This window comes from Hyla sarda, chromosome 10 (assembly GCF_029499605.1).
Source record: "Hyla sarda isolate aHylSar1 chromosome 10, aHylSar1.hap1, whole genome shotgun sequence".
Taxonomy (NCBI): domain Eukaryota; kingdom Metazoa; phylum Chordata; class Amphibia; order Anura; family Hylidae; genus Hyla; species Hyla sarda.
This window is the reverse complement of record NC_079198.1, coordinates 107,606,105-107,626,485: the sequence shown is the minus strand read 5'-3', so window position 1 is coordinate 107,626,485 and position 20,381 is coordinate 107,606,105. Positions and strand designations below refer to the sequence as shown.

General features: G+C 42.6%; 1 protein-coding gene across 2 annotated transcripts in view; it reads left to right on the top strand.

Moving 5' to 3' along the window:
• The window catches only part of SLC35E2B (solute carrier family 35 member E2B), a 71,662-nt gene that overhangs the window by 27,849 nt on the left and 23,432 nt on the right, over positions 1 to 20,381 (top strand). For both annotated transcript variants that reach the window (XM_056543068.1, XM_056543067.1), the window contains exon 2: positions 8,477 to 8,944. In XM_056543068.1, the coding sequence (XP_056399043.1) occupies positions 8,623 to 8,944 (322 nt within the window). In that variant the 5' untranslated portion in view covers positions 8,477 to 8,622. The remainder of the gene's footprint in view (positions 1 to 8,476; positions 8,945 to 20,381) is intronic.

The following is a 20,381-nucleotide window of genomic DNA, read 5'->3' as shown; positions in this document are numbered from 1 at the left end:
ACAAATCTGCAATTTTTCCACAATATAATTTTCCTAGTACTCTTAGGCTAAGTTCACACGGCAGAATTTCCGCAATTCTGCATAAATACCTTGCTGAATGAAAGATCCTTGAAACTTTTAGTAATTCGGAATTTTCCGGCAGAATTGTCACAGCGGAAATTCTACTGTGTGAAAAGGATAGCGGAATTGCATTGATGTAAATTTTGTCAGGATTCTAATGTGGATTTCCGCACGTAAATTCCGATGTGTGAACATGGCCTTAGAGTTCAGAACACTTTATGTAAGCCTGCAACTATTGGGGCCCATCTATGCTTAGAGTTGTGAGATATAGGGGGAGATTTATCTAGATATGTGCAGCTGTCACGCCCCCTCCCATAGGTTTGCATTGAGGGTTGGAGCCGTGATGTCACAACGCTCCGTCCCCCTGATCTACGGTAATCAGACCCGGAGCGAACACGCTGCCCTGGATGTCACTCCATCGCTGTCGCCGTGTCCCCGTCGCTCCGCAACGTCTCTGCTGCCGGCCGGGTATCCTCGCTCTCCGTCGCCATCATCACGTCGTTACGCATGCTGACGCACGTACGCGATGACGTGATGACGAGGAAGGAGAGCGCCGGCCATACAGGGGATCCCTAAACAGAGAAGACACCGAGGAGGCAGGTAAGGTCCCTCCCAGTGTCCTGTAAGCACTAACCCGGCTATTCAGTCGGGCTGTTTGGGACCGCGGCGGTGAAAGCCCGACTGAACAGCCGGGTTAGTGTCACTTTCCCTTCAGACGCGGCGGTCAGCTTTGATTGCTGCGTCTGAAGGGTTAATACAGGGCATCACCGCGATCGGTGATGTCCTGTATTAGCCGCGGGTCCCGGCTGTTGATGGCCGCAGGGACCGCCGCGATAGGGGTGTATTCGCCGTATAAGATGCACCGACTTTTTCCCCCCAGTTTAGGGGAAGAAAAAGTGCGTCTTATACGGCGAAAAATACGGTAATTTACAAATCTGTTTAACTTTCTGGAGCCAGCTGATAATATAAAAAATATTTTTCCTGAATAACCCCTTTTAAAGGCTCTTCCGTTTTCCATAGACTTCAATGTTAAATTTACCGTATCGTTTTTTTTCTTTTCTTTTTTCTTTTTTTTAAACGGAAGAAAAAATACTGCATGTGCTGTTTTTCTGCCTTCAAAAAAAAACGGAAATCAGCACAGACGGGTACAAATGGATGTAAACGGGATGAATGGGATTTTTTTTTTTTAAACTGTTTTTCATCCGTTTGCAGCCTGCAAGAACGGAACCGAAGCGGGGATAAAAAAAAAATAAAATTAATTAAAATGGGGACAGACGGCCGTGAGAACGCACCCTTACCCTTCTATAGTCGGACTAGAATGGCAGGAGGTGGATACAGCATAATGTTTGTCTTCTGAATAAATGTTAACAATGTAGCTTCTCTCCAGACTGAGAAGAACTTGCTCTACAGCAGTGTTTCCCAACCCGGGTGCCTCCAGCTGTTGCAAAACCACAACTTCCAGCATGCCCGGACAGCCGAAGGCTGTCCGGGCATGCTGGGAGTTGTAGTTTTGCAACAGCTGGAGGCACCCTGGTTGAGAATCACTGCTCTACAGTAAGGGAACAGTGCAGTGAAATGTGTAAAATTCTTTATATTTCAGGGGCCACATGCAAGACATTTAACTTTGTCTCCGTATGTGGATCAGACATAAGCACAAAGCATCTGGTGACCACAGGGTGTAGTATGTGTGGGCTCCATCGCCTGTGGGGAAGATTAGGAGCTGGGATCTGTCGTGCCTTGTCTCTAGCCTGCAGCCAGTACTTACAGAATATAGTGTCAGTCCTGGGCTGGGACTGTGTTGTGCTCTACTGCCACGTTATAAAGAGTCAGGATCAGAGAGCAGATGGAACAGCTGTAAGTCACATCTCTTGTCCCTAGGAAACTTCTTTTAAGGCAAGTGTTCTGATTTCTTATTTCATGCATGCTTTACATTTACCCTCAGTGACAACTTTTTGAGGCAAAATACAAAACGGAACATTGAAGTTCTCCTGACATATGTTCGGTTTTATACTAGTAAGATGACTTGTTCAGTGCACTTGGACACTTCAGATTCATCTGCAGGTCTGTGATGTAACCATATGTGTGTGTGTATGTATATATATATATATATATATATATATATATATATATATATATATAGAATGTGTCGGCAGATAAGAACCATTAGGCCCATCTAGTCTGCCCAATAATCTGAATACTATGAATAGTCCCTGGCCCTATCTTATCTGAAGGATAGCCTTATGCTTATCCCATGCATGCTTAAAGGGGTATTCCAGGCAAAACCTTTTTTATATATATATATATATATATCAACTGGCTCCGGAAAGTTAAACAGATTTGTAAATTACTTCTATTAAAAAATCTTAATCCTTCCAATAGTTATTAGCTTCTGAAGTTGAGTTGTTGTTTTCTGTCTAACTGCTCAATGATGATGTCACGTCCCGGGAGCTGTGCATGATGGGAAAATATCCCCCATAGGAATTGCACAGCTCCCGGGACGTGAGTCATCAGAGAGCAGTTAGACAGAAAACAAGAACTCAACTTCAGAAGCTAATAACTATTGGAAGGATTAAGATTTTTTAATAGAAGTAATTTACAAATCTGTTTAACTTTCCAGAGCCAGTTGATATATAAAAAAAAAAGTTTTGGCCTGGAATACCCCTTTAAACTCCTTCACTGTATTTGCAGCGACCACTTCTGCAGGAAGGCTATTCCATGCATCCACTACTCTCTCAGTAATGTAATACTTCCTGATATTTTTAAACCTTTACCCCTCTAATTTAAAACTATGTCCTCTTGTGGTAGTTTTTCTTCTTTTATATATGCTCTCCTCCTTTACCATGTTGATTCCCTTTATGTATATAAAGTCTCTATCATATCCCCTTTGTCTCTTCTTTCTTCTATACATGTTAAGGTCATTTAACCTTTCCTGGTAAGTTTTATCCTGAAATCCATGTACTAGTTTAGTATCTTCTCTGAACTCTCTCTAGAGTATCTATATCCTTTTGGAGATACGGCCTCCAGTACTGTGCACAATACTCCAAGTGAGGTCTCACCAGTGTTCTGTACAACGGCATGAGCACTTCTCTCTTTCTACTGCTTATACCTCTCCCTATACATCCAGGCATTCTGCTAGCGTTTCCTGCTGCTCCATTACATTGTCTTCCTACCTTTAAGTCTTCTGAAATAATTACTCCTAAATCCCTCTCCTCAGATACTGAGGTCAGGACTGTGTCAAATATTCTATATTCTGCCTGAGGGTTTTTACGCCCCAGGTTCATTATCTTGTACTTATCCACATTAAATTTCAGTTGCCAGAGTTCTGACCATTCTTCTAGTTTTCCTAAATCCTTTTCCATTTGTCGGATCCCTCCAGGAACATCAACCCTGTTACATATCTTTGTGTCATCAGCAAAAAGACCAATACCGAACCATCGAGACCTTTTGCGATATCACTAATGCAGATATTAAACAAAATTGGTCCCAGTACAGATCCCTGAGGTCTTAGTAAATAAGGGCCAATGACCGGCATTTATCATTGTAGGTGTAAGTGACGCATTTTTTTTTACACCTTTTTTTTTGTGTGCTGTTGATGTGTAGGAGCACCAAATTTATTAAATGGTCACAGAGCATTTAAAGGGGTTATCCAGGAAAAAACTATTTTTTTTATATATATCAACTGGCTCCAGAAAGTTAAGCAGATTTGTAAATTACTTCTATCAAATAAATCTTAATCCTTTCAGTACTTATGAGCTGATGAAGTTGAGTTGTTCTTGACATGTGCTCTCTGATGACATGTGTCTTGGGAACCACCCAGTTTGGAAGCAAATCCCCATAGCAAACCTCTTCTACTCTGTGCAGTTCCCGAGACAAGCAGAGATGTCAGCAGAGAGCACTGTTGCCAGACAGAAAAGAACAACTCAACTTCAGCATCTGATAATTATTGAAAGGATTACGATTTTTTAATAGAAGTAATTTACAAATCTGTTTAACTTTCTGGAGCCAGTTGATATATATTTATTTATTTATATATATAATATATATATAATTTTTTTTTTTCCTGGAATACCCAAATTTTGTGCAGGTCACATTTTCTGAAATTTCTCTCTTCATATACACTAAAAAGGCTAAGTCTGGGCTGGTGTAGTTTTAGAGAATTTTTAAGGGGCTTTGTGCCTTTTTTGCGTCTTTTCACAAAAAGGCGCAGTTGAGAAAACCCTTCCATGTCATGTGTATTGCCAAAATCAGTGGATTGCAACTCAAAATCAGCAGAAATGTGTAAACCAAAAGCCGCAAATAAACCCTGCTTGCGCCTTTTCTATACTCAAAAAACAGTCGGCCAATGCTTTTTTCTTTTGGGCATTTTTCCTCACTGGCAGCATGCTGTGACTTTGACAATTTTTAACCCATTTGTAGCGTTTTTGTGCAAATATGTGTTGTATCTTATTTTGTGCATGTACTAATACATACTTTTTTGGAAAAACGTTACAAAAACTTGCTTAGAAAGATCTTATGATGCATGCTGCGGCTTTTTGTGGTGGTTTTCGAACAAAAAAACAGACAAACAAACAAAACAGAATGTGAAAAAAAACAATGTGAAGGAGGCCTTAGGAGGATTTCAGTCTTTAATGTTTTATTTTTTTTTATTTTAATTTTTTTGTCACTGTCTCTTTAAAATACTTTTGATATGTCCTTGAGACATGTCAAAAGTTTTGATCCTTTAGGGTTTGGATGCTAAGACCCCCTAGAACAAGCGAGGAGAAGCGCACAGCTAAGGCCTCCTTCACATTGCCGTTCACATCTGACCCTTTAAAGGAGTACTCTAGCGCCGACTATTCCTCCTCTGTTGTGCCCAGGCTGAAAAGTGAAAATAAACTTTCACTCACCTTCCTGTGTTTCCCCAGAGCACTGCTACAACTGATTGATCCTCTGGTCTAATCTTCTTCCTTCTTCTGTGTGCACGGATTGCCACATGGTGCTCAGCCTATCACCGGCCGCAGCAATGTCCTGCCTCGGCCAGTGATAGGCTGAGCCCCATGTGACAATCCATTCACAGGAAGAAGGCAGAAGACAGGACCAGAGGACCGATCATCTGTAGCAGTGCTCCGGGGGAACGTAGGAAGTTGAGTGAAAGTTTATTTTCATTTTTTTTTCAGCCCGGGTTGGAATAGTCGGTGCTAGGGTACTCCTTTTAACCCTTTAAGGACTGAGCCCTTTTTCGCAATTCTGACCACCGTCGCTTTACGCATTAATAACTCGAAAATGCTTTTACAGAATATTCTGATTCTGAGATTGTTTTTTCATGACATATTCTATTTTATTTTGGGGCTAAATCTTCGGCGTTACTTGCATCCTTTTTTGGTGAAAAATCCAAAAATTTCATGAAAATTTTGTAAATTTTGCATTGTTCTAACGTTGAAACTCTGCTTGTAAGGAAAATGGATATTCCAAATAAATTTAGTTTTTATCAACAAATACAATATGTCCACTTTATGTTGGCATAAAAAAATGGACATATTTTTGCTTTTTGAAAAAATTAGAGGGCTTCAAAATAGAGAAGCAATTTTCCAAAATTTCATGAAAATTGCAAAATCTGAAGGGACAGATGACAGATGTTACAGAACTACAACTCCCAGCATGCGTGGGCAGTCTAGGCATGCTGAGAGTTGTAGTTTGGCAACATCTGGATGGCTACCGTTTGGGCACCACTGTAACAGTGGTCTCCAAACTGTGACCCTCCAGATGTTGCAAAACTACAACTCCCAGTTGCAGTTTGGCCTTCCTAGTGGTTGCCACAGTAAAGATTGCTTTACTTTCACTTTCATACCCCCCCCCCCCCCAACCTGGTTTCCCTACCTGAGCCAGGATCCAGCAGTCTCCAGTGACGATCCGGGGTCCCCATGCATCTTCTCCTCCAGGTACCGGCCTCCATCTTCTTCCCACGATCCCCTCGACATCCAGGGGTGGGCAGACTGGGGGGTTGGCAACCCACTGTCCTGCCCTGCCATTGGTCAGAATCAGTTCTGACCAATGGCAGGGGATAGGAGGAGATCACAGCACTGCGACCTCGCTCCTATCCCTCAGGATGATCAGGGCTGTCCCTGACAGCTCCGATCATCCCTATTTTCCGGGTGATCGGGTCACCAGAGACCCGATCAGCCCGGAATAGCAGAAAATCGCATGTCTGAATTGACATGCGATTTTCTGCGATCGCCGACATGGGGGGTCTCAGGACCCCCCTCGGCGATGTGCCGGGATGCCTGCTGAATGATTTCAGCAGGCATTCTGGTCCGGTCCCCAACCGGCTAGCGGCGGGGACCGGAATTCCCACGGGCGTATGCATACGCCCCTCGTCCTTTAAGGACTCGGGATGCAGGGCGTATGCATACGCCCGGCGTCCTTAAAAGGTTAAGGGTCAGATATTGTTTTTTGAGCTGATTGGAACCTAAAATGGGGCAGATGCAAACTGCTACTTTCAAGTCTGGATGGACCCATTCACTTGCACGGGTTCCTTCGGTGATCAAGTAATTTTACAGTAATTTAACGGAGAAAAAAACTTGTGCGTGCACTTTTCTCCACTAATCTCCCGTTCTTCTGGCTGGATTGTTGACGGAACTCCGAATAGCCGAGTCCGATGGCAACGTGAACAAGGCCTAATCTCTTCTCTCCTCATTGCCAGTTACTGATTCTATTGAAAGTCTATGGGGTCTATATCCTGCAGCAATGTAATAGAAGGGGAGAGAATTGCTTCTCTCCACATGTTCTAGTAATCGGTGAGTATCTCAGCACCCAGATCCAAAACTTTTCACATGTCAACTTGATCCAACAGCATTGTAGCAGGCTTTGCATCTAAATTTATTAAACAATGTAAGTCAGTAACCAATGGCTTATATCTTATCATAAAGTGACTACTACATAAAGTGACTACTACAATGCTAATTTGTTCTGGTTCAGACAAGGTGCATACTGAAGCTGGCAAAGTTTGCCCATAGAGACTGGCTATAGGCAGCACTGAGACAGATTTGTCCTGCAGCTTGTACCTTTCACTGACTGTGAGGTTGTCATTAGAGATGAGCGAACTTACAGTAAATTCGATTCGTCACGAACTTCTCGGCTCGGCAGTTGATGACTTTTCCTGCATAAATTAGTTCAGCTTTCAGGTGCTCCGGTGGGCTGGAAAAGGTGGATACAGTCCAAGGAGACTCTTTCCTAGAAATGTATCCACCTTTTCCAGCCCACCGGAGCACCTGAAAGCTGAACTGATTTACGCAGGATAAGTCATCAACTGCCGAGCCGAGAAGTTCGTGACGAATCGAATTTACTGTAAGTTCGCTCATCTCTAGTTGTCTAAATCCAGTTATTGTGCAATATCAGGACACTAGTCCCAGTTTTTATCATCAATAACAAGTAGCAGATAATGTAATTGTATCTGCTTATACATTTCTTATCACTGCTCGAATCCAGCACAGGAGGGGTTGTCTTAAGCAAAGTTAGATAAATCACAATCGACTCTGGGGAACATGTCATCATGAATTTTCTATGATTTTTTATTTTTTTAACGCCCCTTCTATATTTTATAATAATACTGAAATCGTGCAGTTTAGCCAATAGGCCTAATACTAAGCTGCGGCTTCCAGTTCTGCCTGTGGTGATAAGGAGAAGGCTACTGGAAAGTGATGTCTACAGTATTACAGTAAAAGGTGACACCAGTAGATGGATAAGACAGGATCTTCACAATAGCTGAAGCTCAGCCTGTGCCAAATCCAGATAAGTCACTACCATAGACAAACAGCATTTTCCACTTTTCCCATTAGAATTGACACACGCTTGCCCCAGGCTGTGGAAGATAGGTGTCTTCAGTTAAAGGGGTACTCTGCCCCTAGACATCTTATCCCCTTATCCAAAGGATATGGGATAAGATGTCCGATCATGGTGATCCCGCCGCTGGGGTCCCCCGAGATCTCCCTGCTGCACTCTTAGAGTGTCGGGTGCAGCGCCAGAGGCTTGTGACGTCACGGTCACACCCACTTGTGACGTGGGATAGGGGATAAGATGTCTAGGGGCGGAGTACTCCTTTAAGCATTTGACAGTTTGTATAGGACGGGTAGATGTGTTATTGGGTGTACAGTACGCCCCTCTAGTTTCCTTTTAGTATTCACAGTGCCAGGAATACTAGCTTTAGCTTGGTCTTGGCCGGGGAGGTTTATCTTCTTTCCATATGTTGCACACAGGTATGACTCAAGTAGTTGTGTGGAATGTTTTGTGCTGATTACTATTATTAGCTTTTATTATTGTAACACAATATAGTAAAGTAGTGTCTAGTTTTTGTTTTTCTTTTGTCTTATCACTGCGTTTGGTTTCTGCGCTGTTATAAGTGTTAATGTAGTGTAAATGATCCTTTTTGTCACCTCAATAGGACATAAAGCCAATATCCTGAGGCCATCCTCAAAACAAAAGGAGATCAGCAATGGAAATCTTTGAGTCGATATTGGACTGAGCAGAACTATCGGGACCTCTGCTGTTCAGACAGATGATACGTTTGCCTGGGGTATAACCACCAAGATGCCGTCTAGTAACTCTCAAGCATCAGAAGACTGTAAGAACCTTTTGTCTCAGGATAAAGTGAAGGGAAAGTCCCCATATCACCATGGACCTCTGTTTCCTCACCGGGCTGAGAAGATTGTTATTACCCGCAGTGACAGTGTCCCTGAGGAGAATGTATTGCAGATCACAATCACAGAGACCACAGTCATTGAATCAGATCTGGGAGTGTGCAATTCCCGGGCGCTTATCTACCTCTCACTATGGTTCTTCTTCAGCTTCTGTACACTTTTCCTAAATAAATATATCCTCACATTACTAGAAGGGGAACCGAGCATGCTAGGTAAGTCTCTTAGTTCCCTTACATTTCTTTTGTATTTTTCTTCAGGCGATCTGTAGCTGAACATTTTCTACACAATAATATGTATTTCTATTGTGAAAGCTGTTTTTATTCTAGCCCTCTTCTAAAAGGTCAGCTTGGCTCCGACAGTGGTCTGACTTGTTCCTACAGCCAAGTTCACTCATGACCTACTTGTTGCAGTTAAATACATGTGAATGGGGCTTTGTGAAAATTGTCTCAGTGTGGGAGCATGGCCTTTAAAGGGGGTTATCCCGCAAAGTGTGCCCAGCTGCAAAGTACACCCCAACACATACTGAGTCACCTGATTGCCAATGAGCTTAAAATAAAAGTTTAATAATTTATATATACCGTATTTTTCGCCCTATAGGACGCACCGGAATATAAGACTCACCCAATTTTAAAGGTGCAAAATCTAGAAAAAAAAGATTCTGAACCCAACAGTGATCTTCAACCTGCGGACCTCCAGATGTTGCAAAACTACAACTACAAAAAACTATAAAACTGTCCGGGCATGCTGTCCGGGCATGCTGGGAGTTGTAGTTTTGCAACATCTGGAGGTCTGCAGGTTGAAGACCACTGGTATAGGAGGTAATAGTCACGTTTCCCCGCCGCTCCGGACCCGTCACCGCTGCCCTGGATGTCGCTCCATCGCTGTCACCGCGTCCCCGTGGTGTCCCCGTGGTGTCCCCGACGCTCCGGACGTCTTCTTCCCCTGGATCCACGCTCACTGTCGCCGTCATCATGTCGCTGTGATCCCGTCGTTACGCACGCCGCTCCTATTGGATGACGGGACGGCGTGCGTGACGACGTGATGACGTCGAAGGAGAGTGCTGGCCATGCAGGGGATCCTGGCACGGAGCAGACACCGAGGAGGCAGGTAAGGTCCCTCCCGGTGTCCTGTAAGCTGTTCGGTTCGCCGCTATTTCACCGCAGCGTTCCCGAACAGCCCGACTGAGCAGCCGGGTTAGTGTCACTTTCGCTTCAGATGCGGCGGTCAGCTTTGATCGCCGCGTCTGAAGGGTTAATACAGGTCATCACCGCGATCGGTGATGTCCTGTATTAGCTGCGGGTCCCGGCCGTTGATGGCCGCAGGGACCGCAGCGATAGGTGTGTATTCGCCGTATAAGACGCACCAACTTTTCCCCCCCAGTTTTGAGGAAGAAAAAAGTGAGTCTTATACGGCGAAAAAAACGGTATGTGTGTGTATATATATATATATAATGTGTTGCTTCATTTGCCAGGCGGTGTGCTTATGAAACATTGCTGCGCTAATTTATTTATTTCTAATATCCCTATTCATTTTTTATGATGTACATCATCATTGTACATACATATGGTCCAAATAGGAAAAACAATATAGCTATATCCTTTCCATTTTTTTTGTATACCTCTGTGAGGAGATCAAATACAAGAAGTGTGGATGGACAAGCGGGGGTCTGTGCACAGAGGCTTTGTGAAATGCTCCCGACTCTCACACCAGGAAGATTGACAAGCCAGGAGCCTGCACAGAGCCCTGCTTGTCCTGCCCTCACTTCCTGTTTTTGGACTTCTCCCAGAGACACACAGGCAGGAACAGCATTTGTTCATCCAAAAATATACATATAATTTTATTATCCCCATTATGAAAAATGTTTTTGTTAACAACAAGTACACTTTAATATATTCCTGCTCTAAAACTTTTATCTCATAGTTCATCTTTTCTTATTTCTGTGTCTCTCTCAATTTCCGCCTATATGTTACAATTTTATTAATCTGTAAATCACAGCGTCTAAAATTAAAAAAATTCAGTCTGGCTGATCGCTACACCTGCAGTGAATTAGCGAGGTCCCAATCAGCTGAGGGGATGGTGGGAGGGCCCTAACCTGCCTCTTTGCTGTCCAATCAGCGCTCCAATGCTGCAGTCTACCATGGCAGCCTGGAGCAATGGAACGCTGATAACATTGATCAATGCTGTGCAATGGCATAGCATTGAACAGAGTATGCAACCCGATTGCATGTAATAGTCCCCTATGGGAACTAAAAAAAAATAATAAAAAATAAGTTAATAAATGTGATTTAAAGGGGTATTCCGCCCCTAGACATCTTATCCCCTATCCAAAGGATAGGGGATAAGATGTCAGATTGCCGCGGTCCCGCTGCTGAGTTCGCTCTGCACGTAATGATGGGCGGTACAGGGGCCGGAGCATCGTTACGTCACAGCTCCGCCCCTCGTGACGTCACGACCCGCCCCTTTCAATACAAGTCTATGGGAGGGGGCGTGGCGGTCGTCACGCCCCCTCCCATAGACTTGCATTAAGGGGACGGGCTGTGATGTCACGAGGGGCGGAGCCATGACATCACGCTGCTCCGTCCCCCGTATCGCCCGTCATTACGTACAGAGCGAACTCGCTCTGTGCTGTAATGATAGCACAGTGCCGCAGCGGGGATCCCGGGGTCCGAAGCAGCAGGACCGCGGCGATCTGACATCTAATGCCCTATCCTTTGGATAGGGGATGAGATGTCTAGGGGCGGAGTACCCCTTTAACCTCTTGCCTAATAAAAGTTTGAATCACCCTTTTCCTAATTTTTTAATAAAATAATGTAAACAAAAATAAACAAACATGTGGTGTCTCGGCATGCGTACATTTCCGAACTATTAAAATATAACATTAATTAAACCGCATGGTCGATGGCATACACGTAAAAAAAATATATATATACCAAAGTCCAGAATTGCGTATTTTTGGTCACTTCATATATCATAACATTTTTTATAAAAAGTGATCAAAAATAGTACCAATACTAAAAAAAATGAGCCCCCACACATCACCATATACCAAAAAAATAAAAAAGTTATAGGGGTCAGAAGAGGACAATTTTAATCTTGCTAATTTTTAGACAGAGTTATAAGTTTTTAATAGTACGGTAGTAAAACAAAATAAAACTTATATAATTTGGGTATCATTTCTTTGTGGGTTTTAATTCCGTACAATTTATTTTCCACAGTATTTACTAATGTCGGAGACCAAGCCCCTTTTTGGGTCTTCTTAGCAAAATGGAGAGTTAGTCAGGGTTTTTCCAATTCTGGCACAAATTCTGTCGCAAAATCTGGCGCAGACAGAATTTCTGTCGCAATGCGACAGAATCTGGCGCACAACCCGACAAAACATGTCGGGTTTGCAATAGTAAATGCCAGTGTGTAATTTTTACCAAAAAGTGCAGTGCGTAGAAACGGAAGCCCCCAAAAGTTACAAAATGGCATTTGTTTGTTTTTGGATTTTTTCGCCCCACAAATAATTATTATTTTTGTTTTGCTGTAGATTTTGTGGTGAAACGATGTCAATACAAAGTACTATTGGTGGCACAAAAAAAAGTCCTCAAATGAAGAAGAAAACTGAAAGGAAATGAAAAAAATAAAAACATTTTAAAGGGGTACTCTACGCCTAGACATCCAAAGGATAGGGGATAAGATGTCTGATCATGGGGGTCCGGCCTCTGTGACTCCCGTGATCTCAGTAGAGGACCCGGCATTCTGAACACTATGTTCAGAACTCTTTATGTAGACGGCCATGGTCTTAATGTCGCATCACACCCCCTGTCACGACCACGGCCACCCGCACCAAGCATTCTGAACATACTCTTCAGAACGGCAGGTGCTGCACGGAGATTGTGGGGGTCCCAGAGGCCAAACCCCCTCAATCAGGACATTTATCATTGGCTTTACACCACTTCAATGTTCTAAATGTCCCCACAATTTTTTTGTGCAATTTTTGGTAGAACATCTCTCAAAGTTGTCTTATGTTTGGTGCACCGTACACCACTTTTTGCAGTGGTGCTGTATTTATTATTTGTGCAAATTAAATTTAGAAGTGTTTAGAATTTTTATTTTATTTTATTTTTACACCACCTAATAGAACATGTACAAAAGTGTCAGATGCAGCCCGGTCATAGGTATACAGCGTACAGCAGTGGTCTCAAACCTGCGGACCTCCAGCTGTGGCAAAACTACAGCTCTTAGCATGCCGTTGGCTGTCCGGGCATGCTGGGAGTTATAGTTTTGCAACAACTGGAGGTCCGCAGGTTGGAGACCACTGGCGTACAGTGAGTTCCATCGCCGGCGGCCCCCAACAAAGGAGGAGGGCAGTGCTTGACATAGTGAGTAGTACCCCGCTGGGCTGATCATTAATTGGGAGGAGCAGAACAGTGCCGGCTGGTAACATGATTTTGGGGGGGGAAGCCGGACACCACATGATTGGGAGGGGGGGGGGGGTTGGGGGGACAGAACAGCGCTGGCGGGTCACATGATTTGGGGGGGGGGGGGGGTGAGAAAATACAGTTATATACCATGGAACCGCCGTAAGTAAAAAAAAAAATACCGTGATACACATATTTGGTCATACTGCCCAGCCCTATGATCCATTCACCATCTTGTGTATGGGCTCTACATACCAATGACTATACTTAACCCGTTAAAGGGGTACTCCGCCCCTAGACATCTTATCCCCTTATCCAAAGGATACGGGGTTAAGATCAAACACAAAGTAGCAGCCAGCTCACCTCCCTGGAAGCTCTGTACAGATCCGCCTGGACCAGGTGCGTGCAGACTAGAAACAAAGGAAAATTGATCCAGCAGAGTTCATACAAATCCAGTCTGTATTAAAACAGTACATCAAATACGGATCTGGCCGCGGCGTGCTGTTTCTAATGCACTTGGGGTGTTTTTTGTTCATCAAATTTTTAACATGATACAGTAAAAGCTACGTTCTAACTTCAAGTTTTTGTGAGCTGGATTTTTCTTTCTTTGTGGTTCCATTTACAAATCTGTTTAACCTTCTGGCACCAGTTGATTTAAAAAAAATTAAATAATAAAAAATGTTTTCCACCGGAGTACCCCTTTTATAGGACTGCAATACTAAACACAGCCTATAGACGAGGGTGGCACTGTTTCAGAAATATTATTTTATCTTTGTGTTTCCGTGGTAACAGGCAGATAATAGTATAGCCTTATCCTGCAGTCATTCTTTCATCCATCATGGAAGTAGAACTGCCAGACACGTGAAGGTTTATGCCTATGTATGGTGGATTTCTGTGGTATATCTCAGCCACACTTGAGTCTTGCCATAAAACACTATACACTTGCCAATATTACGAATGTAGCAGGGGGACAAGCTGCAGTATACACCACCATCCTATTCTCATGGGATCCGACAGATACCACAGACATTCACGTTGGATAACATGCACCTAGCCTAAGATCATAAAAGGTTTGTTGTTTGCAAACATGGAGATAAATAGAGATGTGGGCAAAATACAAGTGGTAATTCTTATTAAAGGGGTATTCCAGGCCAATACTTTTTTTTATATATCAACTGGCTCCGGAAAGTTAAACAGATTTTGTAAATTACTTCTATTAAAAATTTTTAATCCTTCCAATAGTTATTAGCTTCTGAAGTTGAGTTGTTGTTTTCTGTCTAACTGCTCTCTGATGACTCACGTCCCGGGAGCTGTGCAGCTCCTATGGGGATATTCTCCCATCATGCACAGCTCCTGGGACGTGACCTCATCATTGAGCAGTTAGACAGAAAACTTCAGAAGCTAATAACTATTGGAAGGATTAAGATTTTTTAATATAAGTAAATTTACAAATCTGCTTAACTTTCCGGAGCCAGTTGATATATATATAAAAAAGGTTTTGCCTGGAATACCCCTTTAAAGACTTATTGCAAAGTTACTTTAGCATTTCTGATGCATTGGGACAATAAAAAGAAATAGTTGTGAAGCTGGACATGTCTGTAGTATTGTATATGTCTGTTGCATCCTTGCAGGTGGCTATTCAGGTTGAGTTCATATTCTAATAATTCAGGATAATTGTTGGCGTTTAATTATATTGTGGCTGTAAATACTGGGAATATTTCCACAATCCATGAAAAATCCATTTAACTTGTTTATGACAAAGCTTCATGGCTACTTGAAGTAGAGTTAATTGTAATTTAATAAGCCTATGTCATCCATGATCTATCTCTGGAGTATAGCGTCATCATTTACAGACTCGTGTATACCGGGGTAATTTCTGATTCACCAGATTAATTGTTAAATTATTTGTTAAACGGCACCCCAACCTTAAAGGGATACTCCGCCCCTAGATATCTTATCCCCTATAAGAGGTCTGATCGCAGGGGTCCCCCGCAATCTCTGTGCAGCAACCCGCGTTCATTTAGAACGCTGGATGCAGGGGTCGTGACGTCATAGCCACGCCCCTCGTGTCTTCACTCTACGCCCCCTCAATGCAAGTCTATGAGAGGGGGCGTAGTGGCCACCACGCCCCCTCTCATAGACTTACATTGATTTGGGGTGATGTCACGAGGGGCGGGGCCATGACGTCACAACCCCTGCCGCCCGTTCTAAGTGTTCGGGACAAAATGTTCCAAATGCTGGGGCAGCTGAGTATCCCTTTAAGAAAATTTAAAAGTCCCTTTAGATTCTATTCACATGTACAATATCCTGAGCATATTTAGTACACAGGATTAGAAGCTGCAGATTTTAATTTAAACTAAATGACTAAACATAGTTTCAAATCTGCAGCAGATCTTCAATGGAGCCAAAGAGCCCGTTCACTCTACAGAATTTATGCAAGATACAGTGGGGATCAAAAGTTTGGGCACCCCAGGTAACAATTTGTATTAATGTGCATAAAGAAGCCAAGGAAAGATGGAAAAATCTCCAAAAGGCATCAAATTACAGGTTAGACATTCTTATAATATGTCAGCAAAAGTTAGATTTTATTTCCATCATTTACACTTTCAAAATAACAGAAAACCAAAAAATGGCATCTGCAAAAGTTTGGGCACCCTGCAGAATTTATAGCATGCACAGCCCCCTTTGCAAAGCTGAGACCTGCCAGCGTCATGGATTGTTCTCAATCATCATCTGGGAAGACCAGGTGATGTCAATCTCAAAGGTTTTAAATGCCCAGACTCATCTGACCTTGCCCCAACAACCAGCACCATGGGTTCTTCTAAGCAGTTGTCTAGAAATCTGAAACTGAAAATAGTTGACGCTCACAAAGCTGGAGAAGGCTATAAGAAGATATCAAAACGTTTTCAGATGTCAATATCCTCTGTTCAGAATGTAATTATGAAATGGCAGTCATCAGGAACAGTGGAAGTTAAAGCAAGATCTGGAAGACTAAGAAAAATATCGGACAGAACAGCTCGCAGGATTGTGAGAAAAACCATTCAAAACCCATGTTTGGCTGCACAATCCCTCCAGAAAGATCTGGCAGACACTGGAGCTGTGGTACACTAGTCCACTATAAAGAGATACTTGTACAAATATGGTCTTTATGGAAGAGTCATCAGAAGAAAACCTCTTCTACATCCTCATCACAAAAATCAGCGTTTGAACTTTGCAAGTGAACATATAGACAAGCCTGATGCATTTTGGAAACAAGTTCTGTTGACCGATGAGGTTAAAATTTATCTTTGGCCGGAATGAGCAAAGGTACATTTGGAGAAGAAGTGGAACACAATTTATTGAAAAGAACCTCTGTCCAACTGTTAAGCATGGGGGTGGATCAATCATGCTTTTGGGGTGTATTGTAGCCGGTGGCACAGGGAACATCTCGCGAGTAGAAGGAAAAATGGATTCAATAAAATTTCAGCAAATTTTGGATGCTAACTTGATGCCATCTGTGAAAAAGCGGAAGTTAAAGAGAGGATGGCTTCTACAAATGGATAATGATCCTAAACACACCTCGAAATCCACGGGGGATTACATCAAGAGGCGTAAACTGAAGGTTTTGCCATGGCCTTCACAATCTCCTGACCTCAACATAATTGAAAATCTATGGATAGACCTTTAAAAGAGCAGTGCGTGACACACAGCCCAGAAATCTCAAAGAACTGGAAGACTTTTGTAAGGAAGAATGGGCAAAGATACCTCAAACAAGAATTGAAAGACTCTTGGCTGGTTACAAAAAGCGTTTACAAACTGTGATACTTGCCAAAGGGGGCAGTAGAAGATATTAACTCTACAGGGTGCCCAAACTTTTGCAGACGCCATTTTTTTTCTGTTATTTTGAAAGTGTAAATGATGGAAATAAAATCTAACTTTTGTTTATAAGAATGTCTAATCTGTAATTTGATGCCTTTTGGAGATTCTTTCATCTTTCCTTGGCTTCTTCATGCAAATTTTTTTACTGGGGTGCCCAAACTTTTGATCCCCGCTGTACATCCACAAGGTAATTCGTCTTGCAGCTGACTCCCATCAAGAATTCTGCTGCTCGGTTCACACTATGGAAGTTACATCGCAGGAGTTCTGATGCGCAGTCTGCCAGAGAAGTCTTTATAAAATAATAATAATAAGATAATAGAAAATCCCCAGGGGACAGGAAAAGGAATGTCACCTGTACACACAGAACCGGACTAACTGGAAAGATAGCACCTCCCTGTTCTTTTATTACCTCCAAGGTAAGGGCCAGATGCCAATAAATTATCAATTCATGCTAAAAAAAAAAAAGCATTTGGTTTGTGAGTTTTCTGGTTGTATTTTGCTTTTTTAGAAGGAGCTTTCTTAGATGATGAATACAACCTGGATGATTGTTGACTTCAATAATCTCTGCTGACACCACAAACAGCTGCCATGTGGAGGCAGGACATGGATGTGACTCCATTAACCCCTTAAGGACTCAGCCCATTTTGGCCTTAAGGACTCAGACAATTTAATTTTTACGTTTTCATTTTTTCCTCCTCGCCTTCTAAAAATCATAACTCTTTTATATTTTCATCCACAGACTAGTATGAGGGCTTGTTTTTTGCGCGACCAGTTGTCCTTTGTAATGAAATAACTCATTATATCATTAAATGTATGGCGCAACCAAAAAACACTATTTTTGTGGGGAAATTAAAACGAAAAACGCAATTTTGCTAATTTTGGAAGGTTTCGTTTTCACGCCGTACAATTTATGGTAAAAATGACGTGTGTTCTTTATTCTGAGGGTCAATACAATTAAAATGATACCCATTATTACATACTTTTATATTATTGCTGCGCTTAAAAAAAATCACAAACTTTTTAACCAAATTGGTACGTTTATAATCCCTTTATTTTGATGACCTATAACTTTTTTATTTTTCCATATAAGCGGCGGTATGGGGGCTCATTTTTTGCGCCATGATCTGTACTTTTTTTTGATACCACATTTGCTATAAAAAACTTTTAATACATTTTTTATAATTTTTATTTAATAAAATGTATTAAAAAAGTAGGAATTTTGGACTTATTTTTTTATTTTTCGTTCACGCCGTTCACCGTACGGGATCATTAACATTTTATTTTAATAGTTCGGACATTTACGCATGCGGCGATACCAAATATGTCTATAAAAAAAAATTTTTGCGCTTTTTGGGGATAAAATAGGAAAAAACGGACGTTTTATTTTTTTATTGGGGGAGGGGATTTTTCACTTTTTTTTTACTTTTACATTTTTTTACTTTTTTTTTTACACTTGAATAGTCCCCATAGGGGACTATTCATAGCAATACCATGATTGCTAATACTGATCTGTTCTATGTATAGGACATAGAACAGATCAGTGTTATCGGCGATCTTCTGCTCTGGTCTGCTCGATCACAGACCAGAGCAGGAGACGCCGGGAGCCGCACGGAGGAAGGAGAGGGGACCTCCGTGCGGCGTTATGAATGATCGGATCCCCGCAGCAGCGCTGCGGGCGATCCGATCATTCATTCAAATCGCGCACTGCCGCAGATGCCGGGATTTGTATTGATCCCGGCACCTGAGGGGTTAATGGCGGACGCCCGCGAGATCGCGGGCGTCGGCCATTGCCGGCGGGTCCCTGGCTGCGATCAGCAGCCGGGATCAGCCGCGCATGACACGGGCATCGCTCCGATGCCCGCGGTTATGCTTAGGACGTAAATGTACGTCCTGGTGCGTTAAGTACCACCTCATCAGGACGTACATTTACGTCCTGCGTCCTTAAGGGGTTAAAGGGGTTTCCAGGAATAGCAAAACAGTTTAGGCTGGGTTCACACCACGTTTTAGGCAAAACAGGACCGGATACGGCTGGGGGGAGCTAAAACCGGGCCCTCCCGTATGCGGCCGTATGTAATGTATTTCAAAGAGCTGAACGGAGTGAAGCACTGACTCCGGTCGACTCATTTTTGCACTGTAGGCGGTTTTCCCAACGGACCTAAAACTGTGGTAGACCACGGTTTTAGGTCCGGTGGTAAATCCGCATACGGGGACCGGAGTCAGTGATTCATTGAAAGACATTTTATACGGCCGCATACGGGAGTGCCCGGTTTTAGTCCCCCCCCCCCCCCCAACCGTATGCGGTCCCGTATTGCCTAAAACGTGGTGTGAACCCAGCCAAACTGAGCTCCAATACCACATACAACCTGAGGACAGGTGTGGTGCTGTTTTTGGAAGAAATCATTTTTTTTAATTATTTTTTATTATGGATAACCTCTTTTAATATAACAGCTGCTCATATAGGATACACTAAAGCAGTTTGGATAACCCTTAAAGGGTACCTCTCATCAAATAAACCTTTGATATATTTTAGATTAATGAATATTGAATAACTTTCCAATAGCATGTTAATGAAAATATGCTTCTTTCTATTGTATTTTTCCCGATCAGTCCTGTCAGCAAGCATTTCTGACTCATGCTGGAGTCCTAATCACTCAGAGCTGCCAGCCTGCTTTGTTCACAGTGAAACAGGCTGAGAACAAAGCAGGCTGGCAGCTCTGAGTGTTCTCCTTTGTGAACAAAGCAGACTGGCAGCTCGTAGTGTTTAGGACTCCAGCATGAGTCTGAAATGCTTGCTGCCAGGACTGGTAGGGAGACCCCTAGTGGTCATTTCTTCAAAGTGGAAAATTAAATAGAATGAAGCATATTTTTTAATAACATGCAATTGTAAAGTTATTCTGCATACATTAATCTATAATATATCAAAAGTTTTTTTTTGAGAGGTACCCTTTAATAGAGTGATGCAATTTCCTTGTTTTGCACCCTTTGGACACCCCTCATCATTGAACAGGTCAGTGGGTGACTTCTGTTGGCCATACATTATGGGGGGGGGGGGGATTCATCAAAACTTGTGCTGAGGTAAAGTAGACCAGTTGTCCATAGCAACCAATCAGATCGCTTCTTTCATTTTTAAAAAGGCCTCTGATAAATAAAAGAAGCGATCTGATTGGTTGTTATGGTCAGCTGGTCAACTATTCCTCTGCACAGGTTTTGATGAATCTCCCCCTATATCACTAGTAGATATTCATGCCTAAAAAGCAAAATGTGATTTGGCAAATGGTTCAGTCATGTACCCTCTGTGTAATGCTCCACACTATAATATAGGGTTCAGTGGCTGGACCCCACTTTTATCTCCATACACAATAAGAGGGCCTACAGAAACACATTGCCC